Source organism: Chiloscyllium plagiosum, unplaced genomic scaffold, assembly GCF_037043375.1.
Source record: "Chiloscyllium plagiosum isolate Xiang-an unplaced genomic scaffold, Cpla_swu_hap1 HiC_scaffold_20, whole genome shotgun sequence".
NCBI lineage: Eukaryota > Metazoa > Chordata > Chondrichthyes > Orectolobiformes > Hemiscylliidae > Chiloscyllium > Chiloscyllium plagiosum.
Window position 1 is genome coordinate 38,635,661 of NW_028270158.1, and position 18,770 is coordinate 38,654,430.

General features: G+C 39.1%; 1 protein-coding gene across 2 annotated transcripts in view; it reads right to left on the bottom strand.

Moving 5' to 3' along the window:
* The window catches only part of rgs11 (regulator of G protein signaling 11), a 150,518-nt gene that overhangs the window by 61,729 nt on the left and 70,019 nt on the right, over window positions 1–18,770 (bottom strand). For both annotated transcript variants that reach the window (XR_015760574.1, XM_043711561.2), the window contains exon 9: window positions 5,774–5,842. Coding sequence is in view for 1 of the 2 variants with exons in the window: in XM_043711561.2 (XP_043567496.1) it covers window positions 5,774–5,842 (69 nt within the window). In the remaining variant the exon portion in view is untranslated. The remainder of the gene's footprint in view (window positions 1–5,773; window positions 5,843–18,770) is intronic.

The following is an 18,770-nucleotide window of genomic DNA, read 5'->3' on the forward strand; positions in this document are numbered from 1 at the left end:
TGCATTGACCCAAACCCTGTCCAGTTATTCTTGATACCTGTAAATTATGCGACACCAAGGGACATTGGGCATATATATGCAGGAAATATGGTTCCAGCGGCAAAGCCAAACCTCAGAACAAAACACTGGTGATCAACAAGATGATACAACACCACAGTACTGGCAGGAAGATAAGTGTTAAGAATGAATCACAAAGGCAATCATGTCAATGAGATTCAGAGAGAATCAAGAGAAAGGTGAATTTCAGAAGATGAACAAGCCTTCTATATTGTTAAGCCCATATACCCTGTCAATGGTATAAGGCAATCATTAATATCAATATCCTGAAAAGACAGGACAGTGGCATGGCAGCCAATGCTCATCCTGAAAGACATGCACCTCAGTAAATGGCACTCCATGGTACTACCAAAAAGAGACCATCTCACAGCATATAACAGAACACCAATTTCATGCATTGGCAGAATTACACTATCGTGCCAATTTGCAAGTTCATTTTGTCATGTCAAAATCTTCTACCTCATAGATATCAATGGCCCAGCAGTGGTAGGAATATCAGTAATGCACTGATCTTGGTGTTGTCACAATTGATGAGATTCACACCACACCAAACATGGAAGAACAAATGATGCAACTGAATCAGTCAACATTCTGCAAGGATATGACTTTGATGTGAGATGCAAGCCAAATGCCAAGATGATTACATGCTGAGCAGATTAATCAACCCACACAAAGACCAAGATGTTCCTCTTGATCTACACTTCCATGCTCTTGACTAGAAGTTGAAAATTTTCTTGATGTTGATTTGTTACATTTTGGCTATAGTCAGTGTAAACAGTTATAACTGGCACCTGACAACCATGAACAACCACTAGAATTGCAAAAGTTCATTACCAAGGGTTGGCCTAACAGTACGAAAGAAGTACCTGAGTAGCTTCATTTATTTTGCCCAGACGCAGATGAACTTGGTATATCTCAACAAATCATTTAAAAGGGCAACAGGTCCTAACCCCAAAAACATTGTACCAAGATGTCAATGTTACAGCAGGGACATATGAATATTGAGCACACAAGACAGCGAGCATGTGAATCTGTATACTGGCAAGGGATGAATCTGGACATTCAATGACTTATAAATTCACGTGAGGCATGCTGAGCATATCAACCCAAGCAGTGGACATTCACATCTACATCCACATTACGTTTGTAAATGGCCATTGTTTGATGATTTAGCAACTCAACAAGCATGTTGACAACACTGGCAAACCATTTTAAGTGGAGTGGGACCCATATCACAAAGGGGAGGCAATGGCCTTGTGATACTAGAGCGAAACTATTAATCCAGAAACTCAGGTAATGTTCTGGGAACTTGGGTTTGAATCTCTCCATGGCAGATGGTGGAATTTGAACTTAGCAACAATCTAGAATTAAGAATACACTGATGATGATGAAATCAGTATTGACTGTTGGAAAAACCCATCTAGTTCATTAATGTCCTTCAGGGAAGGAACACTACCGTCCTCGCCTGGCCTGGCCTACATGTGACTCCAGATCCACAACAATGATGGTTGATTTTCAACTGTCCAGACTCTGAAATGGCCTAGCAAGCCATTCAGTTCAAAGGCAACTAGAAATGTGCAATAAATGTTGGCCAGCCAGTGACACCATGTCCCATGACTGAATAAACAACAAGCCATGATTCACACTGAAGCAGTATAGTAGCACCATCAAATTAATAAGGATTGAGCAACAAAACATTAATCTTGCATTGCATTACTGTACTTCCCTGCACTACATTGGAGAAGGGAGTACCATCCCCAGCACAACTTACGAACTGAAGGCAAAGAGAATGACCTTGCCAGATAAGCAATTTTCTAACCATTCTGAGTCACAGGACATTCTTCTCCAAAGACAGAGAAGAATGAAAGAGATACATGATGAGCAACTAGGAAGAGATCTACCAAAGTTGCGCAGTGGTTAGAGAGTGAGTGTTGGAAATATATTTTAAAATATTTGGATACCAGAAAGAGTTTCCAAAATATAAAACCAGTCCAGATCATTAGTGATCATGGTGCTACATTGCAAAAGATCAGAAATCTGTTCAAACGAATGTTATGGTACACCAATCCTGCAGAAAGAGATTACAGAGGAACACTCTGACAGTGGTGTTTGTGTAGTGATATTGGGTAACAGCAGCCAGCAGGAAGACATGCAAGATGTCAAACAAATGCAATAGAGAAGTGAGGTGAGTACATGATCAACAGGTTAGGACAAGTTGTCAATCTCTAAAGCATCACACTAAAATTGAAACTTTAGGCTGCTAATCATGGTTTTACCTGTTGGTATAATTATTGATCTGACAACGTATGTCGAAGTACACTCATGTATACATATTTGGGATAAGTTTTCACCTTTGTAAAAAGGGTGATGCTATTGTAGTGATTGTAATGAGGTCAGTCAGGTGGACCTCATAGAATAAAAGTTTCCTGATTGGGGCTGTTAATCTAGTTCAGAGTGCTCTGGCTGACAGATATAAACAGGAGTGTCAGATATCCTGTTCACTGAGAGCTGGCTCTGAGGGAGCCAGATCAGCATCAAGGACTCTCCACATGTATATAAAGGGTGACTCAGTGATGGGATATTGGGCTCTGTGGAGATATTTCAGTTATGTTATGTCTCATGCTCAATACCATCACTGCATCATAACATGTGACCTAAAGGTACAAATATCTCATACTTCATCTTAACTTGGATCATTTAAAGCGTGACACTCTACTGGAAATATGCTTCTCTGTTACAAACTGTTAGTTTAATATTTGACCAGATACTCATGTGCCTGAGGAATGTAAGGTATGAACCTAGATGTTAGTTTTAGTAAATGTCTTTTAGGTTCTTTAATACCATGCTGCCTGGTTTCTTACATTACAGGAGATAACGTATGCATTGCCACAACAGATAAAATTTCCTCTGGAGCCAAACTCATACCAATGGATCTTCATTTTATTCATTCAATGGAAGTAAAACTTCAGTCATTTCAATAATGGCACTGCTCTGCATTCGTCAGGGCAGCAAGTTGGAAATATCCACCACCCCATGAAATATGAGGGACAGAATGAGAGGAGAACAGAAGAAATGTAGCAGCCTGAATAAGAGAGAAAGGTTTCTAAAGACATGATCAGACTGAAAACATGATGGGATGAAATCAGAGTTTCTTGCACTTTCTTTGGCGAATGTTGATTCTATTTATGTAAGCAACTGAGTTTTGATTGTGTGTTGTGATTTTAAAGTTTATTATTTGATGCTTATTGTTATTGTTTTAAGAATCAGTATACTTGTCTGCATCTCTTGGAGGTACTGCACAACAGGTGCCAAGCACTTATGTTAGAGTTTAACGAAATGGATCACAAATCACAGTACAGTAGTATAATCTATTTTTAACCATCAAAGTAAATAGGAATATACAAAGCCTACCAAATGTATGGTAAGAAAAATAAAGAAAGCCCTTTAGATATAATTTTAATTTCTAAAACATCTTGCCTTTATCAATTGTGGCGTGGACTATTAAAGTGGGGAGGTCATGTCAGAGCTGTACAGAACTTTCAATAAGCCACAGCTGGAGTATTACATGTAGTTCTGGTCGGCTCATTGGAGGAAGGATGTGAATGCACTGGAAAGGGTGCAGAGGAGATTCACGAGGGTGTTGCTTGGTATGGAGTATTTCACCTCTGAAGAGTGGCTGGATAATCTTAAATTGTTTTCTTTGGAGGAGAGAAGCTTAAGGGAGGACCGGATACAGGTGTATATGATTATGAGGGTCATGGACAGCGCATGTTCTCCTTAATTGAAGGGTGAACAACAAGGGGGATAACTTTAAGGCACAATGCAGGATAGGATTTGAGGAAAATCTTTTTCATTCTTGGGGATGGCGGGGTTCTGGAATTCACTGGCTGGAAGGGTAATTAAGGCGGGAAACATCATGGTCTTCAAGAAGTGCTTGGATGAGCACTTGAATTGTGGGAAACAGGGACTAGTGGAGGTAGTAGCCTCATTTTGGCAGTACAGACTTGATGGGCTGAAGGACCTCTTCACTACTGTATGATTCAATGAGAATTGTAATGTTACCACATAAAATTATAGATTCTCTATAGTGTGGAAAGAGGCCATTCAGCAGATCAAGTCTGCACTGACCCTCTGAAGAGCAACCCACTTTTTGTTTGTCTTTCATTCACATGTGAGCTGAACTAAGATAGTAACTGTCCTGAAGTGGCTAAACAATCTTTGAAAATTGGAGTTAATGGCGCATTGCCTCTCACCTGAATTCGCTTGTCCATTTATTCAAATAACATGGAGTGTCATTAGCTGACTCACAATTTTGATAGCAAAACCTGGCCAGATTAAATTCTAAGATATAATTCAATAATTTTTTTATGCATGTATAATATTTGGAGATATATGGGATGAGCAGATGACCCAAGTAAGATTTGTACTGAAAAGATTTCTTTTATCAATATCTCAACATATGAATGAGGTTTTAGTTTTGAGAAATAATAAGAGGAATTTATGTGACATTTAATTGGCTTCTTTCAAGTGAATACTAAATTTGAAATAATCAACATGTTGCCTCATGCACAATGAGTATAGCAAACAGATACCAGCAGGACAAGATTTTAATTACACCATCTCCTTTAGTATTCCTCACTGTTAAAATATAAATGGTTTAACAGTGAGAGGTGAAGTGTACTTTCATGTTTCTCTCATGAAGACACACCTTCGAGGACTTAATATATTCGAGTCCTCCACAAATCTCTGAAGTTATTTGACATTTGTAGGCAGATTTGAGATCTGATTACTTAGGAAAGAGATCAATTATGTTATTAAGTAAGAAATTATTCTAGGTCAGAGGTACGCACTGCACCTTGAATATCATGGGACTGAGTTTTTAAGACAGCTCTCCTAATCTCCTGTGGTAATGAATCTCACTAGAGATGAATCTTTGAGATAGTGCGCAAAGAGCTGCTTACTCTTTTTCAGGAAAACATCTACTCAAGTTTGGGTGAGAAATGAAGGGAATGTGTGCAAAACTTCTAGCGTATATATATTGGCAGGGCATAATTGAATAGAGAGGAAGTCGAATGTGCAAAGGATAGAGCAGAAGTTTGGGTTGAAAGGCAGCAGGTAACTTGGGAAGAAGAGCTTGAGCAGTTCTATTTGTCATGGAGTCAACGAGTGCACTCTGGGAAGAGAGAAGGTTTGGAGAATTTATGGAAATAACAGAAATGTGTGAAGGCTTTGTTTTAAAATATTCTTGGTGTGCACTGACAGATTGGTCTGGGAGTGGGGCATCCATCATCTGATGTCAGGAATATTTACAAGATATGTGTACGGAGATTAATTTTAAAAAAGGTGATTAGCAGAGCATGAAGAGAAAACTGATGAAGTGGTATCATGTTTGAGGGCTTCAGCTCAGTACAGAGATTAACTATAATTGTTGTCTCTAGAGAATAGAGAATGTGAAAGGCAGAATTAATAGGTATTCAAATTATAACAAGAACAAATAGAGAGAAAAACTATCAGAACGAAAGGATACAGATATAACAAAAATTGACAAATGGAACAGGGGAGATGAATGTTTTTCAAAATGTACATTGTGGTTGGAATTCATAACCTGTAAGGACAGTGGATGCAGATTCAATTCCAACTTCCAAATGGAATTGAATATAATGTGACCATTTTTCAATGCCATGTGCAATGTTAATTTAGAAGAGAACATACTTACCAATGTGACCTTTGTTGTGTGGATGTTACTTCCTTTTGGGGTCGATTCCATGATATTTATTGCTCCAGGCTGGAAATAGATATTAATGTCCTTAGAAAATTATTTTAAATACAATGCCAAATAGCACATGCATTCTTTCAGCATCTAATCTGGGAAGAATTGGCAACAGTAAAAGAGTTCACAGAATTTTGCAAATCGCAAAAGCAAACCACCAAAATTCAAAGTCACAACCTGGACTTGATTTTAGAATTTGTGAACACAAGAATTTCTAAAGCAGTAATGTATAGTTTTCAGATATAAAAGCCCCTTGAAGATCATTCCTTTGTTAGACCCGCAGTTTCAGCATCAACTCTTAACCTCATATTGATCAAGTTTAGCTTTCCAATTTTGTAGTATGTCGTAACCCATGTCCAAATGCTAATCAGTCACAACATACCTTGGGTCAAACCTTGGCCCAATATGGGGGTGAGAAATGAGGTAGGTGGGTGCAATATTTTGTAATGCTGGCCAGCAATTGAATTGTTGATACCACCCCACTCTCAGGCCATCTGCCCATAGCCAGGAGTGGGAGTAGAAGGAATGACTCCTCAGAAGAGGTCGCAAGTCAATTAAGGTAAGACATAGACCAATCAAGACCAATTGTCAGAAGCCAACTGGGATTGCCTATGAGAAACTCAAGGTAGAAGAGCTTGGAACAGGCCAGCTGCCAGGAGGACAATGGTAGATACGGCTCTTCCTGCATTGGAGGCATTACAATGAGCACTGTGGCATTGAGAACACACCCACTGTCCTTATTTGGTTGGCGAGTGTGCCCTCTGGCCATTAATTGGCCAATTCAGGCAAATTCATTGCAAGTGAATGCAATGTAGTGCATGGTTGCAGCCCCATTTGATCCTGATACTCAAAATATAAAATCCTGGTCCTAAATATTGCAGAAAAATCTGCCAATTAGAAATTAGTTAGATTCTACATTTGAAAATGAGGTAAGCCTATTGCTAACATATAATGGCATATAGAAACTGGCTGTTGAGATTCAAGCAAAATTAATGCTCATCAATCTATGCAGTGACTACATAAATGACTTGTTCATTTTCAAGAGGCAATATCAATTCACTTACATTTTAAATGTGGATCTTATTGGTGTATTAGGTATTAAATACGATTTAACGTCAAATCAGGTGATTGTTAAAAGAATTAGAGGGGACAGAAAAAAACATTTTCACCCAGAGGGTAGGGAGTGTCTGGAATTTGATTCCTGATGTGGTGATGGAAGCAGAAATCAAACCCTGAACTCATTTAAAGAGGTGTCTAGATCAGCAGCTGAAATGCTGTAACTGCAGAGCTATAGATTAGGAGTTGGAAGTTGGGATTAGAAAGAGAGGTTGGTTTTTCTTGGGTGCTAACATGATGGACTATGTACCCGATTTCCATGCCACAACTATTCTATACATCTATTGGTTGAAAGGAAGTGACAAATGAACTGCACTCTAATAAGGAATAACTTCAAAAACAAAGCTAGCTTTCTGAATTCCTCACCAGTAAAAATGTTGTTGTTGGTTTAATGAGTATGAATAGCCCAGAGATTGAAAGTAATTGATTTGGTGACTGGTGCAGTGGGACAGAGGAGGTTTGTTTGACAGAAAGGGCTACGAATTACTATTAAATTGTTCCCTATGTTACCTAAGCAATGTTCTTGTTGTATTTTGGTTTGAATTACAAGTGAGGAGCTGGAGATCTATTACATGATCCAGAATCTCCAGTCATCTGTTATATGTTTGACTTTCATTTTGGAGAAGAAAATGCTCATGTTTATTGAAAAATGTCCTCATGCTGGTCACTAGAAAATTCCATTTCTAATAAACATAACTCAGCCATTTAAATGCGAACAATTCATTCAATGTTTTGAGAATGATTCAGACAGTTGGGGGTTTGAAACGGGAATTGTTAAAGAGAGCTAATGGTAGAGAAGTATGAAACCAGGAGCAACTTTAGCAATATATGCAGTTGACTTGAACATTAATACTATTATTGTCAAAACACTGCACCAACATAATTTTTTTTAAAATTCATCAAAATATCCATGAAAGAAATCTAAATTATATTGCTGTTTCACTTTTTTGTCCTCACTGACAGATGCTGCAACCCCAAAGCAATAATTTACTCAGTTCTTACACTTTTCACAAGAAAGAATAACAGAGAAGTTATTCTTTATTCTAATTAGATTGTTTCTTCTTGTGGTACAGATTCTTTCTGGGCTGCAGTAACACCCTGACAAACCCCAGCATCTCTTTGGCAGCTCCTTTCAGTGGTCATTAGATTATTTATCAGAACTGATCACCTGGTGTCAAATACACAATTCAGAAAGGAGAATGGTGGGCAGAAAGTAGAGGATAAGGCTTTGGCTAAATGTACCTTTATCTCCCTCATCATGTGCTCCATAGCCAGTTCATTGAAACTGAGATCAAGCACAATATTCCAAACATAATATTCTTGGTTTCATTGTGCTGATAAAGAACATTACGGAGATGGCTGATGTAAGGAAAAGATTAACTTTGTTTAAGAAACATAGACCAGATCTAAAAGTTGAAGTTCTAAATTGGAGAAAGGCCAATTTTGACGGTATTAGGCAAGAACTTTTGAAAGCTGATTGGGGGCAGATGTTCGCAGGTAAAGGGATGGCTGGAAAATGGGAACCTTCAGAAATGAGATAACGAAAATCCAGAGAAAGTATATTCCTGTCAGGGTGAAAGGAAATGCTGGTAGGTATAGGGAATGCTGGATGACTAAAGAAATTGAGGGTTTGGTTAAGAAAAAGAAGGAAGCATACGTCAGGTATAGACAGGATAGATCGAGTGAATCCTTAGAAGAGTATAAAGGAAGTAGGAGTATACTTAAGGGAGAAATCACGAGGCCAAAGGGGACATGAGATAGCTTTGGCAAATAGAATTAAGGAGAATCCAAAGAGTTTTTACAAATACATTAAGGACAAAAGGATAACTAGGGAGAGAATAGGGCCCCTCAAAGATCAGCAAGGAGGCCTTTGTGTGGAGCCACAGAAAATGGGGGAGATACTAAATGAGTATTTTGCATCAGTATTTTCTGTGGAAAAGGATATGGAAGATATAAACTGTAGGGAAATAGTTGGTGACATCTTGTAAAATGTCCAGATTACAGAGGAGGAAATGCTGGATGTCTTGAAACGAGTAAAGGTGGATAAATCCCCAGGACCTGATCAGATGTACCCGAGAACTCTGTGGGAAGTTATAGAAATGATTGCTGGACCTCTTGCTGAAATATTTGTATCATCGATAGTCACAGATGAGGTGCCGGAAGACTGGAGGCTGGCAAATGTGGTGCCACTGTTTAAGAAGGGTGGTAAAGACAAGCCAGGGAATGATAGACCAGTGAGCCTGACCTCGATGGTGGGCAAGTTGTTGGAGAGAATCCTGAGGGACAGGATGTACATGTATTTGGAAAGGCAAGGACTGATTAGGGATAGTCAACATGGCTTTGTGCATGGGAAATCATGTCTCACAAACTTGATTGAGTTTTTTGAAGAAGTAACAAAGAAGATTGAGGAGGGCAGAGCAGTTGAAGTGATTCATATGGACTTCAGTAAGGCGTTCGACAAGGTTCCCCATGGGAGACTGATTAGCAAGGTTAGATCTCATGGAATACAGGGAGAACTAGCCATTTGGATACAGAATTGGCTCAAAGGTAGACGACAGAGGGTGGTGGTGGAGGGTTGTTTTTCAGACTGGAGGCCTGTGACCAGTGGAGTGCCACAAGGATCGGTGCTGGGTCCTCTACATTTTGTCATTTACATGAATGATTTGGATGCGAGCATAAGAGGTACAGTTAGTAAGTTTGCAGATGACACCAAAATTGGAGGTGTAGTGGACAGTGAAGAAGGTTACCTCAGATTACAACAGGATCTTGACCAGATGGGCCAATGGGCTGAGAAGTGGCAGATGGAGTTTAATTCAGATAAATGCGAGGTGCTGCATTTTGGGAAAGCAAATCTTAGCAGAACTTATATACTTAATTGTAAGGTCCTAGGGAGTGTTACTGAAGAAAGAGACCTTGAAGTGCAGGTTCATAGCTCCTTGAACGTGGAGTCGCAGGTAGATAGGATAGGGAAGGTGGTGTTTGGTATGCTTTCTTTTATTGGTCAGAATATTGAATACAGGAGTTGGGAGGTCATGTTGCGGCTGTACAGGGCATTGGTTAGGCCCCTGTTGGAATATTGCAATTCTGGTCTCCTTCCTATCGGAAAGATGTTGTGAAACTTGAAAGGGTTCAGAAAAGATTTACAAGAATGTTGCCAGGGTTGGAAGATTTTAATTATAGGGAGAGGATGAACAGGCTGGGGCTGTTTTCCCTGGAGCATCAGAGGCTGAGGGGTGACCGTATAGAGGTTTACAAAATTATGAGGGGCATGGATAGGATAAATAGGCAAAGTCTTTTCCCTGGCATGGGGGAATCCAGAACTAGAGGGCATAGGATTAGGGTGAGAGAGGAAAGATATAAAAGAGACCTATGGGGCAACATTTTCACACAGAGGGTGGTACGGGTATAGAATGAGCTGCCAGAGGAAGTGGTGGAGGCTGGTACAATTGCAACATTTAAGAGGCATTTGGATGGATATATGAACAGGAAGGGTTTGGAGGGATATGGACCGGGTGCTAGCAGGTGGGACTAGATTGGGTTGGACCGAAGGGTCTGTTTCCATGCTGTACATCACTATGACTCTATCTCACTGTGACCTGATCTTGCCATGAGGCTGCAAGTGAGAGCAAGATTATGTGACACTGCCTCATTTCTTGTGATGACGTACTCAGAGTTATTAACGTGTCAATCAATCAATCAATCAATCAGTCTTAACTCCTAATACTACATACCCCTCCAAGATTCTGATTCTACCTGTTATATTATATCTCCTCCTGAGGTTTGACTTCCATTTCTATTTTATAAGAACAACTGCTCTGGTGGTTTTATTAGTCTACATGAATGTGTTCTCAGCTCCATTGGTGGACAATTGGGTGTCTGAGACCTTTACTTGATCTCCTGCACACTGTTTGGGCAGAAGGAGAATTGACAGATGATTCTGGTTAAATAATAGGTCATCATTTGGATCTCTGGTCTGTTTCTGTTGATGACTGCTGTGTAGAAGCTCCTGTTTTGTCACACTGTATCACTTTCAATGAGGTAGGTCTGTGGAAGTAGTGTCTATTCCAACATGTCCATTACGAACTTAGTTTCTAATCCAAACTGGCTCTCCTGATCGGAGCTGCAGTCGATTGCACGCTTTGTGATGTTTGTTATAGTTCCACATAGGAAGAGTGCTTATCTTCTTTCTCCCTCATCTTTCCCAAACACCAGCTTGGCAAAACTGTGTGTGGGAGAGTAGGGAATAAGTTTTGTCTTCTCTCCATGAGACGTTTGCATTGTTTTCGAGCATTTTGGAGCGGAGTTACAGGATAGTTCAGGAGTGGGCAATAATGCTTTCACTCTACACACCTCTTTCAGTATACTGCTGCTTTGAGGATATCGTGCTGAACTGGTAGTACGGTCAAATCTAAACGAGACTGTGAATTCTTTGAAATACTCATGAGCAAGCTGTGGTCTGACATAACAAAGTGTTGGATTCCATGTGTTGCAAAGACCATCTTCAGCGATGCAATCATTTCTTCAGGCACGTGACCCTGCAGTTGCTTGAGTTCTATCCATCTAGAGTGGCACATGGCTTCTGACCTCAAGACATTTTACCTCTGTGCTTAATGAAGTCCATCCCAAGATGTTCCCCTAATCTTGAGAGAAAGGAAGATTAAATCAACAGTTCTCTTACTTCTTAACAACGACTAGCACATGTAATACACCTTGATATCATCTCTTTCAATTTTGAGAGACAAGACTATCGAACAGAATAGCCCTGGCTTGAATTCTTGTGATACCCCGATGTCCTTGGCACAATCATTGCAGTAAATTGAGTCCCAGGCTCCTGAAATAATCAATCTTTTGTCATAATTAAGTAAATAATTTGTTACACTGAGGTATCCTCTCTCTTCATACTAGTAGTTGAGAATGGGATCATGTGGTATGTATATTGGCCATCCTTTGATGCAGTTCTTGCTGATGTGAATACATTTTTCATCAGATTTCTATGCATATTGATTCACCCAGTTAGAGTTGTTGCCAATGGAGTAGTGATTGCTATCAAAGTAAAGGTTGCTACCACGTCAATGAAAACTGTATCACCTTGTTCAGGTCTTGACAAATGGAGATGGAACAAGGCATCTGCTGCGGTCTGTTGCTTTCCGGGCACATGGTCTAGCATTTTATCAAATGTCACCATCCTCAGTCTGTTGTATTATTGGAGGAATTTGAAAGGTAGCTATAAGAACTTGCATTCATTGTTAAGAATGAGTCCAGTCTCCTCTTTCTCATTTCTCATCCACAGCTGACAAAGATGAACTTCACGTTCAATTGCTTTGTTGAGCTATGTAAATTCGGTGCAGATTCTGAAAGGTCCAGGGAGTCTGGTCCTGGGATCATCCTCTGAGCACCACCTTCTTGCTCCTGTTCAATATGAAATAACTCTTGCTTCAACATAGAGTCAACTCCTTCAGTGCCTTCGGGAAGAGTGGAGAAGGAATTTCTCTGGGTGTAAATAGACGCTTGAGCGTTTTTTGTCTATCGTGGTGGTTCATTGCTCAATCTATGTTCTCTGTAATATTCCTGATGTAGTATCTCCAGGCATCACAATCTGTGGCCTGCAATTCTAATTGATAATGGTTTATACAGCACACAGAGAGGCATCCCTTCAGGGAGTTTGAAATGTTTGCATAATGACCCTTTGGGACTGAGTGATGAACTAGACAAAAGGTTGAGAAGGAATGATCCAATTATCCTGCACATGAGTATAGCTTCATTTTCCCCTACAGTAGAAGAATTTACCAGTCATCCATAAGCATGGCTAGCCACCAATGAGTCTGGAACTAATGAGTACAGCCTTTCTAAATCTGTCTGTGAAGAAATGCCAAGAGAAGATTTTGGTTCAGGAGTTACAATGATGAAGTACACTTTCTTCAGCTTTCTTAGTCCTGTGAAAGGCAGTGGGATGTCAGTTTTGATGTTTTTAGGCTGATTTTGGCATCCTAGTTCCTCTAGTCTGCAAATCAGATGCAAGTCAGTACAGGCTTTCCTTTTAAAAAGTGGGAACAACTCTGGGTTTAGGATCACATAAAAAAAAAATGTCAGCAATTTTTCTTTCTCTATATTGAAGGATTGCACTCTTCTGGCCCATATTGTTTTTTGCAGGACAAGTGAAGAGAATTTTCCTTCAACCATGGTTTAGCATCCACAAGAATTGAAACTGCTTCATCCATATCAAATTTAAAGTATGTCTTGTTTCCCTCTACAATACTAGGATATCAGCATCCCGGAAGTTTCTGCCTGGTTCCCTGGATGGCACCTTAATATCATTAATATTTTCTATTTCCTGAATTTTGCTACCTTTCAAAGGCTTCTCCTTTTGCTTATTTTGTATGGGATACTTTCTACAGCAAGTAGAAATGATCCTTGTTGCAAAAACGGCACACCGTTAGCAGTTAGCTGGGGTAGTGTTGTATGTTGTTCCTGCTTCCCTGTGATTTTGTGGCCAGCTCTGTGCTTTTAACCTGAACACACTCCACTGAGTCAGTCATTTCTGGAATATGGTTCTCCCTGTCACCCCGAATCTCCGATGGATTTTGCTTCCTGACCTCAGCATGTTGCTTGGCTGAATTACCTTTCATGTTAAGTGATCCCTTGACTGCAAGTGATCAGATAATGCTTCGTCTCTGACTCTGACAACAATTCTGTCCCTGATTAGTTCTTCTTTCAAGCTGCCATTTTCACAGTTCTCCGTACATCTGCACAGATTTTTGATAAAAATATCAATACATCCCCCTGTTGCTGGGTACTCTTATTAAAGTTAGCCCACTTGATAATGGTAAATTTTTCGTAGATTGGAGTAGGCATCAAGTGTTTTATTAGTTTCTTGTATGTAGCTTTTTCTTCGTTGATCCCTGGCCTGACTTTTTAGGATATCACCTGCACAGCCACCATTGCATACAAGAGCATACTGACCTGCTCACTGACTGGCTTCACAGGGGGGCCAGATGCAGTGCGATACTTTGTAAATATTCGGCGCCACTTCCGCCATGCTTCTGCTTGATTGGGGCCTGCAGCCTCCTCGCAGCTTTTCGATAATGGTGGAGACTTTTCCATATCGTTCCTTCACTTGCTGCCACCATATAATATTCTGGGTCTTGTTGTGCTGCTAAAGAGTATTTACAGAGTCTGCCGAGGTAAGGAAAACATGAACTTTATGTAAGAAAAGTCTTGCTGCAGCTTAATTGTGCTATGAGTCTGCAAGAGAGAGCAAGATCATGTGACATTGCATCACTTCCTTTGATGATGTATTCTGTGCCATGTTAGCATATCACACATTCAAGCTTAAATCCTTACAGTATATTAACTGCCGCCCTGCTAGAGTTCCGTGAAAGTGGAACCTTGGGTGGAAGATTGAGCTGTGAAGAGGATGCAGAGATGTTGCAGTATGGTTTGGATCAATGCTGAGTCTGCAAATGCATGGCAAATATAGTGAAATGTAGATAAATGTGAGTTTATTCACTTTGGTATCAAAAATAGGAAGGCAGATTATTGACTGGCTGTGAATTGAGAGAGGGGATTGTTCAACAAGACCTGAGCATCCTCATGCACTAATCGCTGAAAGTGAACAGGCAGGTGCAGCAGGCAGTAGAAAGGGCAATCTGTACATTGGCCTTCACAGCAAGAGGATTTTAGTACAGGAACAAGAATGTCTTACTGAAATTATACAGGGCATTGGTGAAGCCACATCTGGAATATTGTGTGCAATTGTGGTTTCTCCTTATCTGAGGAAGGATGTTATTTTTATAGAGAGAATGCAACAAAGGTTTACCAAGTTGATTCTTCAGATGGCAAGACTGACACATGAGGAGAGATTGAGTCAGTTAGGAAACATAGAGAATTCCAACAGGAGCAGATAGGATATTCCAAATGGTAGGAGAGTCCAGAACTCGGGATCATAGTTTAAGAATAAGGGGTAAACCTTTTAGGACTGAGTTGAGGAAAGATTTATTCATCCAGAGAGTGGTGAGCCTATGGAATTCACTATCAAAACATTATGAGGTTCAAGAAGGAGGTAGATATACCTCCTGTGGCTAAGGGGATCAAGGGATATGGAGGGAGGGGAGGTTTAAGGTATTGAGCTTGATGGTCAGCCATGATTATATTGAATAGCAGAGCAAGGTCAAGGGGTCAAATGACCTCCTCCTGTTCATATCTGCCACATGGATGATGGGTATCTTTATCCAATAACTAATATCTGATGGCTGTCTTCCCATCTTTCACATTCCTTAAACTTGAAATCTTCCATAATGCTCCAGTTTGCACTAAATCATCTATAAACACTTGCAGAATTTTACAGCTCCTTTTATTTTCAAATCCCTCAATGGCCTAACCTCTCCTCATCTATGTAGCTTCCTCTGGCCCAACAAACCTCTGCGACCTCTGTGCTGCTCCTCCACTTTTGGTCTTTCTTTCGGTTTCAACTTTAATCATTCCATCATTGGACCGACAGCCATGTTTTCTGCTTTCCAGGCCTTAAACTCCAGAGTTCTTCCCTGAACCTCATGGCCTTTCTATGCTTCTCTCCTTCTTTAAGATGTTCCTTAAAGCGTTCTTTCTTTCAAAGCTTTTGGTCAACTCTTCTAATGCCTCATGACTCCATGTCAAATTTTTATTCAATAATGTTATTATGAAGTACCTTGTAGCGTTTGACTATGTTGAAGAGCAGCATTAATATTTGTTTTCTTTTCTAAACATGTTAACCAATGTAAACAACCTGTGATCTTTCAATGATCCTTGGTCATGTTGATCAAGCCACTTTCTCATCTCAAGTCAAATAACAGTAGCAATTGTGCAGGCATGCAATTACATTGCTATAACTTACCTGATACCATGATCAAAATGCCCATTAGAACTTCACTGCCCTAGACACAATTTGGTGACATCAACAAATTTTAATGTTACTGCTGAATCCTTAAGTCCAGGCCATTTATTTTGCAGTAAGTAAGAGGCATAAACCTTTGTAAATTACCATATGCCTGATCTTATTAGTTGTTGAAAGTTTATCCTTCCAACCATTTATTTATTAATATGATCAGCATAACAACTTAATAAATGTTTCTTTTTAATCCATTTAAGCCACATCCTAAATCTATCCTCCATAACCTTCTGTTTGAGAATCTATGTTGGCTGTTCCTTCTTCACTCCTATTTCTCCAAGTGCTTCATAATTTCTTGCCATAGAATGAACTATAAACATACAGAAATAGCTGTTGTCTCATTCTTTATGATGTATTTCTCTTCATTTTTAGAAATAAAAATGATGCAATTACCAGCTACTCTATAGATCTCTGTACAATTTTCCTCTGTGTAAATTTGGAAAATTACAGTCAAACTTTATTATTTCTTTCTCATTTCACTAATGATGTTTTGATACAATATATCATATTCTTGTAAGTTATGTACGTTTAATTCAAATAACCTCCACAGTGCTTGAATAAAGGCAAAATACTTCAAATGTGGGACACAAAGCGAATGCTATAGAAACTCAGCAGTTCTTGCAGCTTGTGGAGAGTAACAATTAACTTTGCGTCCGATTTGACTCTTTCTTGTTCTCAGTCATTGAGCCATAGTGACTTTTGTTTCACTTTTCATTACCTCCTACATTACAACCACCTTTGTTGAGTCAAAAAAAAAATCAATATTTTACACTTGCTCTGGCAAATCTTGATCATGCTCTCTTACTAGCATGTCTACAGAAAGTTTTTTTTGCATTTTTGCTAATATTCTCAACTCAATTTTTAACATGCTTTAGAGTAATTTTCCTTATTCAGTATTTTCCCACATATTCTTTGCCTTATAAGTTTTAAACATAATTTAAATCTAAACCCTGCCCTTCAATACTCCCAATCCCCCTGACTGAATTATCTTTGACTTTCATTTGCAGTATTACAGCTGAACAAATATTGAATCCTTGTTGCAGTGACAAAGTATCAACTTAAAAAAAATCCCTGAATACATTACCAAACAAAAAACTTATCATGTTTGGCCTGGATATTTTTGTTTAGAATTCTGTACTGAAACTGCTGTTGAAGCAGCTCTTTTCAAAGGCAACTAGGGCAAAACAATGCAGATGGGGAAGGGGTATAAACTCCAATTATCATATTGAGGGTGAAAATTACTATGAACTTAGAGCAAGTAGCCAGAGGTGTCCGGTGTAGATTTCAAAAAGGACATAACTCAAAAGTGCACATCAATGATCTAGTTTTATAGATTGACAGCAAGTTGATGTTCACACGTTATCAAAATAGACAGTGAATTCATTGACTCGGGAGAGAGTGGACTAAAGAATGGTAAATGGAAGTCAATGTCAGCAAGTGAGATAAGATCCTTTGCGAGATGCTTAGCAATGACTAGATGTTGTCGAAGATGTAAGAGATTTGAGGTTCCAGTCCTTCAAACATGAATGACAGGAACATAGCTATATCAGAGGCCTATCAAACTAACAAATTTCTAGATTTTGTCGTAAGAGGTGTCCAATATAACAAACAGAATAAAGATTAGCCTTTATAAAATCTTATTTAAACCTCAGTCAGCGAAGTGTGTGTGTGTTATTGGTATCTACACCACAGAAAAAGCATTTGAGTTTTAAGAGTACAGCAGAAATTCATTTATATGTTACTTGGTATAATAAAGTACAAATATTTACAGATGAAAAATGCTGTCTCTTCATTAGAAATGCAAACTATAAGGTGAAACATTGAAAGTGCTTAAAATTATACAGGGACAGGATAAGGTCGATAGAAGCAGGCAGTCATGAAGGCTCTAACACTTTGGACCAAATATGCAGGAATAATTGTAAGTGATTTGGAAGGAGATCAAGAGCAATGTCTTTGCATAAAAAACTGAGAGGTTGTGAATTTCACTTTCAGTCTGTCAGAAACTATGGAAGGATTCAAGATGAGATAGATGGATAAAAGAAAATGATGAAAGGTGTGGCAATGAAATTGCTAAACATAATTAGAATTATTTGATGCTAGTTGGCTAAATGCCAACATAGAGTATTTGGGTTCAATGCTTCCATGTTCTGACTTCCATGTACTTGCAGAGAAAAAAAATTGCAGGAATTCAATGGGTCGAACGGTCTACTTTTACATTCTGTGATATTCTATCATTCACGTAGCAGTTATGAAACACTTAGTCTTTGTTACCGTATGGTACATTTTCTCTGTAGTTTCTCCTTACAAAGCTCTTACGATCACAATGCAATTGAAATCAAAGTATGTTTCTGTGAGGTTGTATCAGGCATGAGATCTAGTATTGTAATTCATTGTGCAATGTAGCTAACATGTTTCAGAGAAATAAAGCAGAAAAAGGTCATTTACTAATGCACAATGCAATATGAATTTTATTTTGTCCATCTGTCTTTTCTCAATAAACATAAAACTACAGTGTATTGGGTGCTGTTCTAAATTACAGATTTATCTATAACAGAGCCCAAGTTGCAGATTTATCTGGATATATCACAAATATTTTTTGTCAATCGATAAAAGCGTTAGCTTTCAGCATGAAAGCAGCTTACTTTGTTCCTCCAGGGACAGCTCTATGTCTTTATGCCAGCGCATTCAGGCCGTTAATCTGGTGGCTCTTGATCCATTACCACCCGTTGGGCAATGTAACCTATTTAGCTGTGGATAAAAGCTGTTTTAATGCTTTCAGCTTTTTGGCCTGAAACTAGGAAGCACTGTATTAAGGACGTGACCCTCAGAACCTTTATTCAGTTCTGTGAATAACCACAGAGGAAACCATATTGATCTGAGTGCCTGTTGACGTCCATATTTTCT